At 44.1% G+C, this 20,999-nt stretch overlaps 1 protein-coding gene across 1 annotated transcript in view; it reads left to right on the top strand.

Moving 5' to 3' along the window:
- LOC306971125 (plasmanylethanolamine desaturase 1) overlaps positions 1 to 20,667 on the top strand; it is a 31,514-nt gene extending 10,847 nt beyond the window's left edge. Inside the window, exons 2-6 of the mRNA XM_079567282.1 lie at positions 528 to 647; positions 757 to 848; positions 5,424 to 5,568; positions 17,561 to 17,773; positions 20,468 to 20,667. Of these exons, the coding sequence (XP_079423408.1) occupies positions 528 to 647; positions 757 to 848; positions 5,424 to 5,568; positions 17,561 to 17,773; positions 20,468 to 20,589 (692 nt within the window). The 3' untranslated portion in view covers positions 20,590 to 20,667. The remainder of the gene's footprint in view (positions 1 to 527; positions 648 to 756; positions 849 to 5,423; positions 5,569 to 17,560; positions 17,774 to 20,467) is intronic.
- Positions 20,668 to 20,999: the final 332 nt, after the last annotated feature.

Raw genomic sequence — 20,999 nt, 5'->3', positions numbered from 1 at the left:
CCCCCACCTGCAGCAGCTTGTCGGGACGGCTAGGGACTCTCTGTGGGCCTAATGCTGTGTCAGCTCCGCCGCTCCACATGCCAGAGGTCATGACCCCTGAGTCTGGCCTACACTTGTCTTCATCTGACTGATTACATATTTCCACCGCACACACAGTCGCCGCGCTTGGATCAGCCTTTGACCCTGAATTTAGAGGGTCTCGTTTTCCCAACTGCCGCCCCGACCTCACCCGTTTCATTAATACTTTATAAATAAAACTTTACTTTAATGTGCTTTCCTTTCCTATTAAAACTGTAAGTATCACATGAGGTCTCACTGTCTAATCATCTGCTTCCAGTTACTTCCAGCAATGACTATTACATACGTTTCTCACTTACTCTTGAGTTTGTATTTTATTTTGAAATGTAAGCTTTATACTGGGGCTGCACAACTTTGGGAGGTTGTTATATTTCCATTGCAGTTAATTGTTCACCCACTATTCCGACTAAATGCTTGATATATCTGTATTTTGTCTTTTGTGTTCCCAGGTAAGCGGCTCCAAGAGTGGATCTGTGTAATTCTGTGCCTCTTCCTTTTCATCATCAACTTCTCCTTCCTCGTCCTCCATTTCTCCACTGTACACATCTACAAGATCGTCCTGGGCATTGGTAAGTGGTCATGCTCTGAAAACATACCTTACTTTATGGCAAGACATGATTAGGAACAAGTTTATTGAGTTTTTTGACTAATCCTCATTTCTTTGGTCTCGTCGGCCAGTCCTAGGAATAGTGACGGCGGACTTTGCATCAGGGATGGTGCACTGGGGGGCAGACACTTGGGGATCTGTGGATATTCCTATAATTGGCAAGGTAAGCAGATGCAAGTAATCATGTAAATGTCCTCAATGTTCGCCACTTCCGGTACAAAACTTTCTCATTTTTGAAGATGATTCTGTGTCAAGCTGTATGTGAGGTATGGTCAATTGAAATTCCCCAAATGAATGGATGGAAATGTGCAGTGGCAGTTTTCCATTAGAGTAAATGGGGAGTTCTGGTCATCGCTACGGTAACTCCATGAAACATTTCTTATTTAATCCATCAAAAATCCGGCGAAATTACATAGTGAACCGGACTATATGCAACACCCATTCAAGGCAATTCAGATATTTTTATACCGCACATTTCGTACACAAGGCAACTCAATGTTAGCACTACTTTGAAGCATACCCTTGTAATTCTAACAAGTGGATGGCGTAGTAAATGTGGGTCAGCTCAAAGTCGACAGCTCTTACACCGGCACCCACTCGCTGCAGAGCCACCAGAGCTGCTCCCAAACCACCTGTTTAGAGCTTTGTCAGAGCAGCTGTTTAGGATGATCGTAGCGTTGACTTCATGCTGACCCGGGCACTCAATTTTGATAGATTAATTTTGAACTTTTCATGCATAGATTAGACATGCAGAGCTGCTTAAAATCTGGCTTCAGTTTATACAATATAAAAGGATGCACTTGTGACGGCAACATGGTATTTATCAAAGCTTTTAAGCATTATGTTTTAGTATGCAGGTTTCCTTGACCCACGGTACAACTGGCCCTCCTCTCGTGGGGCAGCGTCGCTATGGCAGCATGGAAGTTGCACCTTACTCCCCCGAGCCCCTGGACTGCCATAGTGACCTGGAAACTAAATGTCACTTTCTCACGTGGGGCACTCCCAGTGGATACCCATGTCCACACAAGCACACACACACACACACACACACACACACACACACACACAAACACACACGCACACACACAGAGGCTCAGTGGGAATGGCCGCGTCTTGAACTCCCACAAGCTGTCATCACAGAGCCCTATATATGTATTATGCATGTACGTTACATATATTCACGCGCTCTTAAAGATAGAAGCACATTTAATGAGATGGCATTAAAACAAATCACCCACATTAATGCACGCACATATTTGGCCACCTACACCTCCGCCAATTAGAGGAAAGGTTATTCTCATTTCAGCCAATTAGGACGCGTGTGATCAGGTGCAGCGTGCAGATTGGCTCAGATTGGTGAACTTTGTTGTGATTAATGGCTCTGGAGTTGGTCTACATAGTTTGTTTTATGAAATATTCATTGAATCGAATTGAAAACGTGTTGGAGGTCCTGAGGATAAAGACAAACGGTTCCACTGAAATTTATTTGGACCAAACTAATCCACCAAAAAATAAATAGGTAATGACAAGCTTTGTGCAGTGTTTTTTTTTACATCTTAGTTTTCATTATTGATTTTTCAGTCTTGTGTTTTTAGTTGTTTCAAGCAAATTATGCTTCCCGTGGAGAAGCCCACCACATCATACCTTTAGGTGGTCCTTAGAAGTACCACAGTAATTTTCTTTGTCATTGAAAAGAAATAATACAAATTTGAGACATTATCTTTTGGTGCAACAAAGGTAATGGCTGGATATTTTTCTGCATGACTCCAGATACAGTATAAAATATTGTGTTACCGTTGTTTCAGATTTCTTCCTAACTTGGCCATGCTAATGAAATGGAATTCCGTCAGCCGGCAAAATCCCATAGAAGTTTTTCACAGTGATGTTTAATGCATTCATTAGAAGTGAATTGGCCAGCTCACTTTATGTGACACACATCATTAGAATCTTCCAATCTGTCTCCCCCCAATATCCACAAGGGTGGGCTCCACACAGGGGGGGTTGCTTGCAAAGGTAGTCTGCAGTTTTATATTTATTTTTACTGCACTGGTTATTGGGGCTGGGGATGGTTACTGTGCACCAAAGGCACAGCGGCAAGCGCAGATTTGCATGGTGCGTCCAACGCTATAGGAGATTTCTAATAACTGCAATAGAACAGAGAACAGAGGGATGACAATGGGCCAGTGGTGTGTGTGGAGTCCAGTGTGCTGCGCCGGCGTCCACCTAAGTTGTGTTATTGTGTTGCGTTTGGAGACTGAGAATAAAGCGAGCCCAAGCTCCTAGTTAAGGTTAGTTTGAATATCAGACAGGCTCAATGGAGAACACCTGAGGCTAATAGAGGCTGCATTCAAAAAGGCAGTGTGCTTTTCTTTTGATTTGTGTCTTGTTTATACACAATGCTGTATTTGCATATACTTTCTTGTCACCTACTCCTTTTGACATTTTAGTTCATAAAACAGTTATGAAAAGAAAAAACATATATGGAGGATTAGGAACGTATCCATCCAGCATACCTGTGTAGTAATCTGAGAACTGCTGCAGATTGTGGTTCACTGAATTGAGAATTTATGTTGAATGTGGACTGGAAGTAACCTAGCTAACACCATGCTGCTGTGTGCGCTCGAATTATTTCGAACTGCACAACAGCCTGGGGACCATGGCCAAATCTCCGGTGGATTTGGGAACCAATCACAGAGCGAGGAGGGACGGCAAGACGATGACGCGCTATTCGATATTATGGAAGCTTGTAGTTTATTTACGGATAATTTAAAAAAAAGTTTATTTACGGATCCAACATGACAGCAGCAGACACGATGGTATTTTTTGATCAAGCTTTAGACCTTGTTCTAAATAATTTAGCTCAAAAGTTTACAGCGGGTACGTCATACGTCATCTCATACAATGATATGATTGGCTGGGGCTACGTGCAGACGCATGAGACTTTTTTTTTTTTTTTTTCGTATCGCCCAATAAACGACTATGGACGCTCGTAAACCACACCTCTCCTACGAGAAAATGAATTGGTGGTCCCCAGACTAAATATCACTTGTGATTTTAGTCTGGTGTTAGCCAGGCTAGACTGGAAGTACTTGTAGATGAGAAATGTAATTCTGTGTTAAAATGACAAGGGAAGTGTCTAAAAACATGTTTTTAAGAGACATTAGGATCTTCTTATTTTGGTGCTTTTAAAGTATTTTTCTTTCCTCGTTGAGACACTGTGCTGTTTCCTTGTCGTCACCATGTCGTTGTGCTTTAATTGACTCAACAAGGATTTCGTTGTCTCTAATGGCTCTACTTTGAGGACAGTGTCACGCTCATTAGTTCCCAATGATGCTGGATTCACAGTGAAATTTGCCAGATGTGCGTTTGCTCGATATATATCTTTAGGTTTGGTCTTTTCTTGGTTCTGTGTTGTAATGGATTTTGACTCATGCATGTAAACATGCCACGCTGGATTTCTATTCGTTGTCCCACACTCGCAAACACACTCTCCCAGGATGGTACGGGGAAAATGGAGCACCTATACATGGAAACCTATACAGGCACGGGGGGAACATGTAAACTCTACTCAGACAGGCCCCCCTTTCTTCTGTGCTGTACTATTACACTATTTCTTACTACAAACTGTCCAAAGTTACTCTTTACTTGGCCAATTAGAAATATGGCTAATTGAAAGTGTTTTCTGTTTCTTTCTCCGTTCGTATTAAACCTGAAATGATGAGCTTGACAGTGAGCACAGACACATGTTGAAATACAAAGAAAACAAGAGGGTTCCTAAAAGCGGTTAAGGCCTGAGGCTGGGGTGAGATGGAGGTGGAGGGTGTGTCTGTGCAGCAGTGGGACAGCAGCAGAGCTGAGGCCATGGCTGATGTGAGCAATGATTAGTGGACGTCGTGTGATGCGTCCATAAACTATGTGGGATAAGACATGTGGCCAGTGCTGTCCCGCCTTTTACTGCCAGCACTGATTTGGTCCTGCCTCGGCATGACCTCCGCCGCTCTGCCCCTTTCATCTGACTGAGGGTTCGGCCAAAGGCAGGGGGCTGCGGGACGACCAGCAGAACAGTTAGACCAAAAGGGACACGCCACATAATTGTGCCGATATCAACTGATATGTTTTCAGTGACACCTACAGCCATAAACACCAGATAGGAGCGGCGTATTGGTTTTGGACGGCTGCAATAATGAGTTTTCACGCTGTTGCTTCCACAGCGGCGCATGCACACACTTGGACACTTATGCAAACGTTCCTTTTTGCCTGTTCCATTGAGAGACATAAATTACCTTTATCCTGTAGTTTTTGTCTCTTTTGTGCTTGTGAGATTCAGATTTGGTCTTTCATTTGAGACCCCCATGCTCTCTCAGACAGGTGTCTGCCTCTGCACAATGCAGGGAGCTATGTGTGTGCGTTTGTGCCTCACATTTTCCCATGGACCATTTGTTTATACGAGTGTGTGGTGGGGAGGCTACTGCTGTTCAGTGGTTTATTAGGATGCTGGATACGAGCTTTGGGGTGGCACAGAACACCAGGCACCTCCGAGTACAAGAGTGGATGACTTTCTTTTGCATAAAACACCATTATTTCACTCTGTTTTCATTTGCTACTATTCATTTGTATTTTGTAACATTTTTGCATTAAAGTTGTGTGACTAAACTGGTCTTGACTGGTTTTCCAATTAAAGTGACTGCTATAAAACAAATCAATTAGATACTGAGTCACTGTTTCTCTCTCTCTGCAGGCATTCATCCGGCCATTCAGGGAGCACCACATTGACCCAACTGCCATCACTCGCCACGACTTTATTGAGACAAATGGCGACAACTGTATGATCCCCATTCTCCCGTTGGCTTACATGGCCTACAAGTTCCTCACATACTCACCAGGTACAAACTAATGCATTTCAGGAACAACAACATCTACCTTCTTAATTACTTGGAAAGAGTTTTATCCACCTAAAGTCTAAATAAAAGCACAACTATCACATAGTATATTCAGTGCAATGCTAAAGTCTGGAGAAGGTGAGCTGCATTTATCTACGGTATGTTAGCGACATGGCATTGCTGCAGAGGTGGGTGTAGAGCACCTGCAGCGAGATGCGTGTGAGGACCATTACTGCGGAGCACAGGCCAGAAGCACTGGTCACCTCTCTGTGACCCCTCTGTAACCTGGCTGTGACCTTTAAAATCCAAGGCAGGATCACTGTGGCACAGACGGAGTAACCTGTTATTGAGCACGCGACATGCACCCTGCCCGACCTCACTTACACTCGGATGGAAAGGTCACTAATGGACAAAATGGAGCAAACCACCACTGACCACAATCCTTTTCCAGACCTTGCTCCAACACTGAAATCTCTTATCAAGTTCTTATTTAAATTAAACATTAATGTGACAATGATCATTTCAGACTCTTCTTTTTTATTTACTATTTCTATTATTATTTATAATGAACATATTTTGTTACGCAGGTGTGGCCCCCAGGACTGTTCGGGTGTAGGGAGACACCCCCAACAATTTTTTATTTTTATTTAACTTTTAATTTACCACTAGTGTTTGTTTTGGTTGTGTACATGCTAATTTGCGCCACAAGATGGCAGTAGCGGCCCGTGCGTAGGAGACTGACGTCACCGGTCTCGCGCAGTTGGCTCAGTTCTGCGTGGGGTGTTCAGGTGAAGTCACGAAAGGCAGAGCCGTCTGAAAATTATATTTTTGTCTGTTCACAGGTGGGTTGAGTACATGAAGCACTGTATGGTTAACACTAGTGGGACAATCGTTAGTTTTGAGAAGATGTTTCATTCATGAGAATTGTATGTTTTGGCTGTTCTTTGTGTTAAACGACAACCGTTGCGCGCTACCGTTAGCGTCCCGTTACTACAGACGTTGGTCCGACATTTTCATTGTTATTTTATATTGTTGACAAACATTGGTCTATTGAAGCAGTTGAGTACAAAAGGGTTGGTGAAGATATGTAATTGGTGATTTGTATGCTAAGTTTAAGGTTGTTTTTCTTTTTTGTTTGACACAAAGTATGTATCGGAGACTGACGTCACCGGTCTCGCGCAGTTGGCTCAGTTCTGCGTGGGGTGTTCAGGTGAAGTCACGAAAGGCAGAGCCGTCTGAAAATTATATTTTTGTCTGTTCACAGAATAAAAGACCAAATGTCACACCCCAACCTTTGTGTCAGTCTTCACGGGGGTAACATAATCTTGGCGAGCCCCAGCCAGGAGCTAAAAGAAGCATCCTGAGACAACCAACCCGAGAACCGAACCTAGAAGTAAAACAAAAATCAACATGGAACAAGAACTGGATGAGATCGTCGCAACACTGTGGACCTTGGGGAAACCAGAGCTCATCAAAGTGTGCCATCATCTTAAGTGCAGTAAACCGGCAGGTGAAGGGTTTGATGGACTGACCCGCCGCACTCTGATAAAGTTGGTGGAATGCACAATCGGTGAAGTTGAAGATGATGAAGATGGTGACCCCCTGGTGTTCCTAGAGTTTGTTAATGAACTCAAGTCAGTTTTACAGTCATTCAGAACACATAATGCAGTTGAACCTGAATCGCAAAAGTCAGAGAATGCCGCCATAGAAAAACTCAAGCTGGAATATGAGCAACTTCAGCAGGCGCAGGCAGAAGAACGTCGCATCCTGGAGGAGAAGATTGGAGCTTTGGGGGCACAGCTAAATAGCAGAGCAGTAATGAGTGAAAGTCAAGCAAATCCAGCCTCAACCCACAGAGTGCCTGAAGTCACATTAAAGAAAGACTTTAAAATATGGGGCCAGATTGGGGAAGCGGGGCAGAAAGACAAGCTTTCTTTCACCAGTCTAAATAATCAGATTGAGTCAGGCATCAAGAAGGGATACGCTGAATATGAAATCATCGAAGCTGTCATCAAAGCGGTCAGCCCTGGCCTTCATCTCAGAGATCTGCTGGAGGTGAAGCGGGACCTTACACTCCCCACTCTCAAAATCATCTTAAGAGGACACTACAAAGTTGACTCATCATCAGACCTGCTGCACAGGCTCATGAACATTTCCCAAGACCCCAAAGAGTCTGCTCAAGCCTTCCTGTTTAGAGCAATAGAGTTGAGAGAGAAACTGCTCTACAAGTCTGGGGAAGAAGATGAAGGGGAACAGTTCAGTCCAAATCTGGTCCAACGCAAATTCCTGCGGTCCCTCGAGACAGGTTTGTTGAGTGAAGCTGTTAAGTTCCAGTTAAAACCATACCTGAGCACGTCAAATGTGAGAGATGAAGTTTTAATTGAAAAGATAAATGAAGCTTCAAGCCTTGAAATAGAGCGACAAAACAAACTTAAAAGACATGTACCAGTCAAACCACCCAGAGTAAATGAAATACAAGCAGAGGTGCAGTCCATTCATAATTACACATCACAAGACAATGACAACGACACACAAGATGAGAGACAGAGTAAAGGAAGTGACAAAAGTAGCAAGAAGAAAGTGCAAAGTAGAGGGCCAGATCCAGAGACTGTGAAGCTGATTGAAGGTCTCAGAGCAGATGTGCAGGAAATTAAGAAACTGTACACTGAGTCCGGGGCAATGGCACCAAAGCGCACCTCCACTAGAGCTAAAGGATGCCCGGCATGCAGAGAAGCTGGGACAGGTGACACCTGTCGTCACTGCTTCAGGTGTGGACAAGAAGGCCATCTCTCTCGTGGCTGCAGACAGAGAAATTTGCAGGGAAACGGGAAGGGGTTGCTGGAGGGGGACCAACAGTAGCCCTGCCACTCTCCAGGTCCCACATTGACTTTGCATCCCTTCAGGCCAACCCTGAATGCTTACTAAAATCATCAGGTGAGCACCAAGACAAAATGATTTCTCCACAGTCCCACTGTTACATGCCCTCGCAGCACCAAACCAAGCTCATCAGTCTCATCGGAAGAAGATGTGTTGTCCAGTGCCATCTTGATAATGTACCAGTGGAAGCTCTATGGGACACAGGGGCTCAGGCAAGTTTAATAAACAATGAATGGAGGAAGAAACACCTCTCTCACAGCACACTAAGACCCCTTGCAGAACTCTTATCTGAACCACTGGTAGCCTTAGCAGCAAATGGTACTGAAATACCATACATTGGCTGGATAGAGACTGAATTTTACTTGGACTGTGATACTCACCCCACAAAGACATTGTTTGTTCCCATTTTAGTCTCAAGTGATTCCAATGTTGCAGAACAACCTATTATAGGGTTCAATGTAATAGAAGAAGTAGTGGGCAAATGGGACAAAGGACATCTGAGAACAAAGCATATACAGAAAATCAGTCAGACATTCTCCGTGTCAGTCAAAGCAGCCAGGTCCATGGTCAAGATTCTGCAGACTAACAGAGACAATGAACGGGTTGGAACAGTTCACACAGGGAAGAAGGAGATTCGCCTGCCGGCAGCTCAAATAAGCACCACCTACATCCGTGCAAATGTAGGAGCCCAGTATGCAGGTCAAAGTGTCCTGTTTGTTCCAGATGAACTGTCACAGTTACCTGAGGGCTTGGTGATACAAGAAGGACTGGTTACTGTCACACAGGGGAGGTCAGTATATATCTCTATATACCTTGTAAATACAAACAAGCAAGACCTTACCTTGTCTCCTCGCACTATCCTGGGTCACCTAGAAGAAATAAAAGCAGTGTATCCAGTTACAGCCCAAAGGTCTGAAAACACATCTGAAAGGCTCAATAAGGACTGTGGTATTCAGGCCCAGCTAAATGAGGTTACCAGCAACTGCCACTCCCACAATAAGCCACCTCAGTGGGATCCCCCAGTTAAACTTGACCATCTCAGTCCTGACCAGCAGCAAGTAGTGAAGCAGCTGCTGCATGAGGAGTGTCACGCTTTTGCTTATGATGACAAAGATGTAGGGTGTATCCCGTCTTTAAGCGTGAACATCACACTCCATGACACCACCCCTGTGAAAAAGACATATGTTTCAGTGCCGAAGCCCCTGCACCAAGAGGTTAAAGACTATCTCCAAGATCTGTTAAACAGAGGGTGGATTTCAGAGTCAAGATCGTCCTACTCATCTCCAATCGTCTGTGTCAGGAAAAAGTCAGGTGAATTGAGACTATGCTGTGACTACAGGGAACTCAACAGGAAATCAGTACCAGACAGGCACCCCATCCCGAGAATTCAGGACATGTTGGACTCTCTTCATGGCAGCTCCTGGTTCTCAGTGCTTGATCAAGGCAAAGCTTATCATCAGGGCTTCCTAGACCCAGAGAGTCGACCCCTGACAGCTTTCATTACTCCATGGGGCCTGTACCAGTGGAACCGCATACCGTTTGGCCTCAGCTCAGCTCCAGCAGAGTTTCAACGGAGTATGGAGGACTGTTTAAAGGGACTGCGTGATGCCATCTGTCAGCCCTATTTGGATGACAACTTGGTCCACTCTCCATCATTCGAAACTCACCTACAACATATCCGTGATGTGCTGCAGAGGTACCAAACACATGGTGTTAAGCTCACCCCTCACAAGTGTGATGTTTTTAAGAGGCAGGTCCGGTTCCTGGGACGGATGGTGTCAGAGCAGGGGTACACAATGGATCCAGCTGAAATAGCCCCTGTCCAGGCACTAAAAGACAACCCTCCAGGCACTGTAGGTGAACTGAGTCGTGTCCTGGGTTTCCTGTCATACTACCGGTCATACATTCCAAACTTTTCGAAGATTGCCAAGCCGCTTTACCAGCTCCTGACCCTGCCCACAGATAAGCAGCTGCCACATGTGCCTAAGACAAAAGGTAGAAAGGCTAGTGCTAAACACAAAGGGCGACCACCACCTAGAACACCCATAGTCTGGACTGAAAGCCACCAAGAGACTTTAAACAAGCTCACAGACTGTTTAACAGAGCCACCCATTTTAGGGTATCCAGATTTTGCACAGCCCTTTATACTCCACTGTGACGCCTCCCAAGAGGGCCTCGGGGCCGTATTGTACCAGCACCAAGCAAGTAAACTGAGGGTAATAGCCTATGGTTCACGCACACTAACACCCCCAGAAAAGAACTATCACATGCATTCTGGGAAGCTAGAATTTTTAGCTTTAAAGTGGGCGATATGTGAACGCTTTCGAGACTACCTCTTTTACGCCCCTCATTTTGTTGTGTACACGGACAATAACCCTTTAACTTACGTTCTGACCACAGCAAAACTAAATGCAACTGGTTATCGCTGGGTTGGGGAATTGGCCGACTTCAACTTTACCATCAGATACAGGCCCGGTAAGAAAAACGCCGATGCAGACGGCCTGTCCAGATTACCCCTTGACATTAACCAGTACATGGCACAGTGCACAGCGGAAGTAAAACAGGATATCATTAAAGCGGCTGCTGATAGTGTTTGCTTCCAGAAAAGAAGTGCAGGTCCAGCGAACTACATCATCAGTGAACAGGCCATCAGTCTAGTCCAAGACACAGCTGCATCCCCAGACAAGACACTCTCTCAAGCTGAAATCAGGGCCAGCCAAGAAAAAGACTCCGTCATTGGGCCTGTCCTGAACTACAAAACCTGTGAGTACATGCCCAAAGGTCAAGCTTTTAAGAAAGAGTCCCCTGATGTGAAAATCCTCCTGAGACAGTGGAACAAACTTTATGTTAATGAGGATGGCGTCCTCTACAGGCGAGTTAATGGTAGGGACCAGCTCCTCCTCCCAAAAGAACACCACAATACTGTCTTCACAGAGCTGCACAGAGAGATGGGTCACCTGGGGGCAGAAAGAACTTTGGGACTGATAAGGGACAGATTTTATTGGCCAAAAATGCAAAACGATGTCGAGCATTTTGTTATGCATGCCTGTGAGTGCCTAAAAAGAAAACGCCCCAATAGAGCACACAGAGCCCCACTCACATCCATTACCACAACGTATCCCTTTGAACTGGTGTCCATTGACTTTTTACATTTAGAGACATGCAAGCATGGGTACGAATACATCCTGGTGGTAATGGATCATTATACGCGCTTTGCAGAGGCATATGCTACAAAGAACAAGTCAGCTAAGACAGTGGTGGACAACATTTTTAACCACTTTGCTTTGAAGTATGGCTTTCCAGTGAGAATCCACCATGACATGGGCCGAGAATTTGAAAATCATCTGTTTGCCCAGCTCCAAAAAGTCTGCGGTCTCCGTGGTTCCCACACTACCCCTTACCATCCACAGGGGAACGGGCAGGTAGAGCGTTTCAACAGGACCCTGCTCTCCATGCTGAGAACCCTGACAGACAGTGAGAAAGCAGATTGGAAAGAATCGCTGGCCAAAGTAGTGCACGCCTATAATTGCACTAAGAGCGATGCCACTGGGTTCTCACCATATTACCTGCTCTTCGGCCGCACTCCCAGACTCCCAGTAGACATCTTGTTCAACTTGCCTATCCAAGAACAACAAGTCAGCTACGAGGAGTATGTACAGAAATGGCAGTCACAAATGAGAGAGGCTTATCAGATTGCATCAAAGGCAGCAAAGAAAGAAGCGGCTAGAGGCAAACACTATTATGACCAAAAGACACATGGTGTTCAGCTGTATCCCGGTAACAGAGTCCTCCTTCGCAACTTCAAAGAGAGAGGGGGGCCTGGTAAACTCCGTTCATACTGGGAAGATGCTGTGTATGTGATAGTTGCCCAGAAAAGTCCTGACATGCCTGTTTATGAAATCAAGCCAGAACAAGGAGGTAAAAGCCGCACAGTACACAGAAACCTACTCCTCCCATGTGACAGCTTACCCGTGGAAAGACTGGATAGCAAACAGCAGAACAAACAAAAGAAGAAGACACCAGCTAAAGTAAGGAGACAAACAGAGACATTGCAAGAGCACACAGACACGGACAGTGATGAAGAAGGCGCTCTTGTCTGGAGATCTCCTCGCCTGCAGATTCGTGTGGAAAGCAGAGCTCAGGTGCACACTCCCGAACCTGAGCCGGAGCAGCAGCTGGAGCAACCCCAAGCGGAGGACTCTCATCACCACGACGACCAGGACACCGCAGCAGAAGATGGTCTACTGGCAGTAGACGGTGAGGCAGACCAGGAGCAGCTCAGCGACCATCCTTCGGAGGAAGTTGCACCCCAGCAGAGGGACAGAGACTCTGACGTGCCGGGGTCGACATCTTCTACCCACATATACCCTCAGAGGGAGCGGCGGCGGCCCCAGGTCCTCTCCTATGACCAGCTTGGACACCCGACCGTGAAGCCACTGGGTATGGACTGCATCGAGGTGAGGGTCCCACCCACATGCTCACAGAGACTCTGGAGACCATGGGCGTCCGACACCACGCAAGTATCTTATTAAAGACTAATAGAGTGACACAGACACTATAAGACTGCAACAAAAAATGCAAATTATTCAGAAAATGCTGAAGTGCAACTCAGAAAGACTAAGTGGAGTATATTGCACATATGCAACAGCGTCTACATTTAAACAACGTGATATGGTAACAGACAAAGTGATAAAGTTGGCCGTTTATGTGTCTGGTTACAATGGTAAAAGGTATTATTCACAGTAAGGTGAACTTGTTTATTCATCTTGAGAAGAAATGTGGTTATTTCAACAGAAATTTTAGTATTACATGGTATGGTATTCAAACTGTCTACTTTAAGGTAATTACAAGTTATTTCCTTTAAGCAATACTAGAAATGTGATATATAACCACCAGATAAACTCAAGGGACACTGTTTTGGAGGAGAAAAAAAAATGAGACTCCATTTCTTTTTTCTTTTATTAAGCAGGGGAGGGTGTGGCCCCCAGGACTGTTCGGGTGTAGGGAGACACCCCCAACAATTTTTTATTTTTATTTAACTTTTAATTTACCACTAGTGTTTGTTTTGGTTGTGTACATGCTAATTTGCGCCACAAGATGGCAGTAGCGGCCCGTGCGTAGGAGACTGACGTCACCGGTCTCGCGCAGTTGGCTCAGTTCTGCGTGGGGTGTTCAGGTGAAGTCACGAAAGGCAGAGCCGTCTGAAAATTATATTTTTGTCTGTTCACAGGTGGGTTGAGTACATGAAGCACTGTATGGTTAACACTAGTGGGACAATCGTTAGTTTTGAGAAGATGTTTCATTCATGAGAATTGTATGTTTTGGCTGTTCTTTGTGTTAAACGACAACCGTTGCGCGCTACCGTTAGCGTCCCGTTACTACAGACGTTGGTCCGACATTTTCATTGTTATTTTATATTGTTGACAAACATTGGTCTATTGAAGCAGTTGAGTACAAAAGGGTTGGTGAAGATATGTAATTGGTGATTTGTATGCTAAGTTTAAGGTTGTTTTTCTTTTTTGTTTGACACAAAGTATGTATCGGAGACTGACGTCACCGGTCTCGCGCAGTTGGCTCAGTTCTGCGTGGGGTGTTCAGGTGAAGTCACGAAAGGCAGAGCCGTCTGAAAATTATATTTTTGTCTGTTCACAGAATAAAAGACCAAATGTCACACCCCAACCTTTGTGTCAGTCTTCACGGGGGTAACACATAAGTAAATTGCAAGTACATTGTTAATGTTGTCGTCACAATGATAGTATTTAATATCTGACCTCCTTTGAGTCATTGAAAACTGTGTGGACAGGAAAAGTTTCAGGTCAAATCTCTCTCTGTGGTGGGGAGCAGTGAAAACAGGGGGCAGAGGCGGCACAGATTAGACTTAAACACAGAGACGTGAGGTGACATCCGCAGCTGACACGCCACACGCCGCGGGCAGTGGAGGGGTCAGCCGTCGCAGACATTTCCTCCTGTCATGTCCGCACCTGAAGAGTACACCGCTTAGGCCACACATGGGGGGTGTAGTGGTACAATGACATGAAAACCTGTCATGTCAAATGTCTGGCTGATTCAGACGGTCACAGACAAAGACAGCGACAGGGCGACACAGGAAGGATAAAAGCTCAGAGGTGACATCTCCAACTGTTATGTGGCGCTCGAGCTGGGGTCAAAAGAGCACTGTTAAAACCAAAAAGAAGATGGATTGAGGTTCACCAGCAGAGAACGGCTTAAGTCAGACAGGGAAAGGATCCAGTAAACTGTGATGCCAATGAAGTGTTGACATCAGCCTAATTGTATGTGTATGGCAGTGGTTTTCTCTCCTTCATTTTCACTGACAGGGTTGTAAAAAATCTAATTTTATCTGTCATAAATTAATCTCTCATTATAAGCATTTTTTAAAGAAATCTATCGAGCCTATATACAGCATAGGCTGCATATTATTTATGTTAGGATAAATGGAGCTAAACTAAACATGATCAGAACAAAGATATGGAACATGGATTTTGCAACAGAAATGTGTCAAAAAATGTGCATTAAAGTCTCAAAGGATGACGACTCATTCAGAACCTCATCTGCTCGTCAATATCACACATGTTATACTAATTTAAATGTGAATTGGAGCTTATTTTTTGCATGTTTTCAATTTCAACGTAATGTTTAAGAAACAGTGGGTGAATGGGACGTCTTTGAAGCTGCATTACGCACTGCCCAGTTCTCGTACCTCTTGTACCTCTGCGCATCACGCCTCTGCTCTCTCTCCTCTCTCTGTCCTTCTTGTGTTTATCCAAATCCATGTGCTCTCAGCTCCGGTTTGAGATCCATCGCAGCACTAAAAAGCTGTTAAGTTGCCATACGAAAAGCAAAGCAACGTAGTGTTAAACAGTGAAGTTGCTTGATTTTCAAGCCTTCAAAATTTTCCATCAAAGCTAAAACATATTCCGTAAATATCGGAGAATTTTCAGTTATTGTAACCTCTGGTTTACGGTGTATTTGCCCTGACCATCTCGAATGCTAATTTAATGTCTCAGTAAAAGACCGCTCACCTTTTAATGTTTGAATAAGTGTGTGTGATGAAGATAATGATAATGCTTATTATCTTATGTACACATATTACTCAGCAGGATGGCCTGCATGTTGACAAGCTGCATAAAAGGGCACCAAATTAGTACTAATTGTATACCATCGCAAACCTGTGGCCAGTATATCCCATTATTAATGCAAATGTATTTACTTTACTTTAGAAGATGGAAGTTGACATCATCTCAGTATTGGACAGCGACATACTTTATTCTTAAATTCTTAAATCTAAGCATTTCTTCTATTCGATAAGAATTACATAAACAGCAAGTCTAAATGTATCAAAATAAAACAAGATATTACAATAACAGCTGAATTAAAATAACCACAAAGTGAAAAATTACCTGTAGACTGCGAAAGTGGAAACATCCCATGAGGCCGGAAATGCTGCATTAATTCAAAGTTGACATGAGTTCTAAAATGCCGGGAGCTTCGGTGACCTGTTCTGTTTCTCCCTTTTCTGATGATAATATTTTAATTACATTTCCCTTTCACGAGGACCTCTACATCCCATTGGCATTTTCTATTCCCTAGTCTCCACCTGAGCTCCAGCTGCACCCTCCTGCAATAAAATCAGGACACATTTGACTGTAGCCCCCGGGGAGCCACTAAAGGAGTAATCTGTTGTTCTGTTTAAACGAGGGGAGGAGGGGACAGTGCAGTTGTCGTTATACAATATTAACGGCGCTGGTGATGAATTGTGGTTAAGTCTGGCTCTGAGTGAGCACAGTTTTCCATCCGTCTTTTGTCGGTGGTCATGTTACACCTAATCATTTCTTCGTGATCCAATTCTCAATATCTATATCACCTCACAGGGCTTCACAAAGATAGTAATATTGCAGGTCTACATGCGTTTCCAATTACTTCACGCATAGTTCTGGTGGCCATATTGAATACCGAAATAGCACAGTACAACATGTAATATCTCAATATCTCTGAAAGACAACTGATTGACAGTGGCATTTGTATGTACTCGTAATCATTGCTCAAGTAGATAACAGTTAAAACACGGGCCTAGAGAGCGCACGTTTATGTGATATAACCAGCAAATGTGACACAGACATAGCTGTCTGTCGAGCTACAGCAGGATTTAGTAAAGATCTGCTTCACTTCACATCACACACATTAAAGAGGAAACAGAAAACCTCTCTGTGATTTTTACAGTTTGTCATGTCAACAGAGTCCCAGTCTGAGTCTGTGTTTAAGCTGCTCAAGACGGTAGCATGCTACCGGTTAGCAACTGTCAACCATTGACAGTTGATTCAATCAACACGATAAACACATGTGTGGCTCACATCTATGAACACTGAGGAAATACTACAGTAACAGCTCAGCTCTGACCTCTGTCACAGTTGAAGCCAAGGTTTGGAGTGTAGTTCAGGGTTTTCTCTTTGCAAGGTGGAAGGTGAGCTGTTCAAAACTAAATGCTAACCGGTAGCATGCTAACATCTTAAACACTGACTCACTGGTTTCTTCACATAAACATGCGCTCTCTGGGGCCGTGATTTTACTTCTTCTTGAGCAATAATTACAAGTACATAAAAATGCCACTGTCAATCAGCTGTCTTTCATTTATATCTTGAGTAGAGATATTGTTACATGTTTTAGTAGTAATTCTACTTCGGTATTCAAAATGGCCACCATAGCAACAAAAGTCACTTGACTGAAAGGCATGTATTGAACACTGAAGGAGACAATGTCCAAACGTTCAAGATGAAGCATCTGATGGAAATTGTCCCAGGACTTTCCTAGACTCTCCTTCTCGGGATGATACACTGCTTCTAAACTGAAAATCCAAAAATGTTGAACCTGTAACCTGGAAATTAAGTTCACAAACCTGCCATTGTAATACTATGTCTACCACTCTGAAAATATTACCTTAGTTCATTTGTGCTGACAAAAGTGACGTATGACTTTGTGTTACTTTGTTTTTCATGTGAATAAACCCAGTTATTACAAGGGATTATTCAAATTCCTTAAAAAGTTCCTCTTTGATAGTCCTGATTACATTTGGACTTGTATGTTGTGCTCTCTTCCTTCACAGAGGCCTTGGCGACATCTTATCCATGGGACTGCTACGTCTTTGCTTTGGCAGTCTTCGTGACTCTGACCAATCAGATCCACAAGTGGAGCCACTCATACTTTGGGCTCCCGCGCTGGGTCCGGCTGCTCCAAGACTGTCACCTGGTCCTGCCACGAAAGCACCACCGCATCCACCACGTCTCTCCACACGAGACGTACTACTGCATTACCACAGGTGAGTTCAAGTTCAGTCAGATACTCAAATACTCAAGGTCATATTGGCAAAAAGAAATGTAATGGGAGTTTTCAACTGGGCATTGTGATCATTGAGTAGGTACTTTAACCGTTTAGCCTATAACCGATATTCTGAATACGTTTATTTCAAATCTTCTAATGATTTTTGCAGTAATAAAATTAATTGAAAAGGACAGATCTTTGGTTACTTTGACCTCCAAAGTAACCAAAGATCTGTGTTTCATTAAGTGTCATTAATAGTTTGCCTTATAGAATGTATCCCTTTTCCAGTCATGTGTTTTTTGGGTGGCCATCTTCTCCCACTGTAATCATGACTTGTTGGTAATTTCACTACATTTGTTGGCAGAATTTGACAAAATGGCCGCTGTGTCTCTACGTACGTCTGTCAGTGGGCATCTTATAAATAACTAAGAGCAGCATTTGTGTAAGCGCGCGCGTGCATGTCTTCAGAGACTGGCGGCCTGGGTAATAGATCCGCATCCAGTATTCAGTGTGCATCTGGGTGAGAGGGGGGTGGAGTGGATACTCTGGGGGGCTCGGGCCGGTACGTCACCCTGAGCCCCAGTGGACGACAGATGTGTGTGCTCTTCTGCATACTCCAGCATCTGCGTGGAGTCTCTCTGACCTCCGCACTGCTTCCTAACCTGTGTGTGTGTGTGTGGGCGGCGGGTGGTAGTGGTCGCGGTGGCGGGGGGGGGGGGCTCACAGGGGACAGTGACGGCCCACCACACGCTCCCTCCCTCAGCCTTTCTGCTTGGCCCGTGTGCCGATTCCACTGGGGCTCGCCTGGCTGCCTTTGTGTTCGCCACCGGCTGACAATCCCCATGTATATTTAATGCTAACCTGCTGTCTGTTCTAACAAATAGGACTTCACAGAAAGGCGAGGGGGGGGGGGGCAGGGATTTGGAGGAAAAAAGCTAGTAAAAGAAAGAAATGAGAATAGTGAGTGGTCGCCAATGGGACACACAGCCATGTCCCACTGCGATAGCACCCACCCCATTACGCTAAGGAAGTAATGGTGATGTGTCTGCAATTATATGCTTTGAAGCTAAGGCTGCTAAGCTAATATGTATTGTGCCAACGCTACATCATAATTAAGCACAGCCCCTGTAGCATTGACTCTCTCTGGTTCCTATTTTTACTTTACATATTTGATAATTCTCTCACGTCCAAGGTTAAATTATAATTGGCCCAAAGAGAAATGATTTTTTTTTTGGTCATGTGGTAATGCTAGTGGAGAGGCAGTTTTTACAGTCTTCTTACCAAGAGATTATTTTTTTTTTGCGAGTCTATAATTGACTGAAAAGACTAATTTTTCTTCTATTTCTCCTTCAGTGTAAATTCAAATTGTAATGACAAATAATATGGGATTGTGCACATTTTTTGGAATTATTTGTCGTCTTAATAAGCATTTTTCCCATATAATACCTTCGTAAACATATGTATTTGCCCGTGGCTATGTTCTGAACCTGTATACCTCTGACATATTTAAACCTACGTAGAATGTAATCCTGCTTTGCATAAGGACTAAGGACGTCTCAGGAGACTGGTGCCACGGCGGCACTCTTCGAGATGTAGAGTGTGCGTATGATTGGCTATAAAGCAGCGGAGATGGGGGTTAAAGTGAGACAGCCGCGTGAACACATGTAGTCAAACGAGCTCTCGGAAAAAAAAATCCATATAAGGTGTCATGGATGTTGGTGGTTAGACTTGGCAAAACGTCTCTAACCTGGAAAGACACACACACACACACACGCACGCACACACACACACACACACACACACACACAAGCTACAATAAGATATAAAACGTTGGGACTTAAATATCTCACAGTGGAGAAATTCACTTGTTACAACAGCTCTTAAAAGTGCAGTAATGTGCAAACAGGTAGAAAATGTGCAATTTTCATTTAGAACGAAAAGTTACTAAATATGCAATCAACGGAAAAGATAGAATGGACACATAATTTGGACTAAAAAAAAAAACTTTTAGAAGCAAAAAATAAAGTAAAAGTTAGAGGTCGACAGATGTGGGTTTTTCTAAGGCCGTTCTTTGGGGGATTTTTATTGACTGATGCCGATATGTTCGACCAATATTTGTGGTCGATATTTTGGGTCGATATTTTTTCCAAATGTCTGGTCCATAATCTCAACATAAACACTGTCATAGTTTCTGTCCCAGCTTTGATTAGTTGCCGTTAGCATTAGCATCCTGCCATTAGCATTAGCATGCTGTTGCTAGCCGCGGCAATCAAAAACTAGCTCAGCGATTAAATTCTCCAGGTTTTGTGCTTCAAAATGACATGCAGCATCCATATTGATGGCGGTTTAGTGAAACGTCTTTAACAAACATGTAGCTAACCAATTTTCATCGCAATGTTTCTCTGTTCCCCTGAGTCCAAGGGGGTTGTGGGAGCGTTTTAAAGCCCAGACTTCGTTCTTTCCAATGCAAACTAGATCAGGCCGATAGCCGATATTGTAAAATCCCCAAATATCAGCCCGATCGAACTCTAGGAAAAATAATATGTACAATCGGAAACAAAGTGAAATGTGCAGTCAAAGCCCAAGATAGAATAAAGACGTCTTTATTAACACTTTTTGTTTTTCTTTTCCATAAAATTCCCTCCTACATCCACCTCTGCCCCCCCCCCCCTACCCCCCATACGTCTTTAAGGCTGGTGTAACTTCCCGTTGGACCAGCTCGGTTTCTGGCGGTGGATGGAGCGTTCGATCGAGCAGTTGACGGGACAGAAGCCACGATCAGACGACATGGCCTGGGCAAAGAAAACCCACTGACTGAACTCTCCGCACACATTCAACTCATCTCTTTACGCTTCTTGCTTTTTGCAACAACAAAAAAAAAAGAAAAGAAAATCCAAGACGGTTGCCGTGATTTCGAGTGTGTTATTCCGCCACCGTTGGCCGCTGGGCTGGTTGGTTCAGACCGGTGTGTGCGCTCGATACGTTGCGGAGCGCGCAGTTCTTGGAGGTTGGGCTCTCCAGGACGGACGCCGCGTTTGCCTGTCGCTGGTGCATTCTTCAGACTCACAGGGTCATAAACTTTAGATTTGTCTCTTTGCAATCAAAAGCCCATGCTAAGAAATTAGAATATTTATAATGTAAGACTGGAAAATGGCTTACTAGGTGTGTAAAAAATATCGCTGTACGGATAATCTCTGGTTTTGTAAGAATGTTATAGATGTGTC

Source organism: Gobius niger (genome assembly GCF_951799975.1).
Source record: "Gobius niger genome assembly, chromosome: 12".
In the NCBI taxonomy this organism is placed as follows: domain Eukaryota; kingdom Metazoa; phylum Chordata; class Actinopteri; order Gobiiformes; family Gobiidae; genus Gobius; species Gobius niger.
This window is presented reverse-complemented; position numbering and strand designations above follow the sequence as displayed.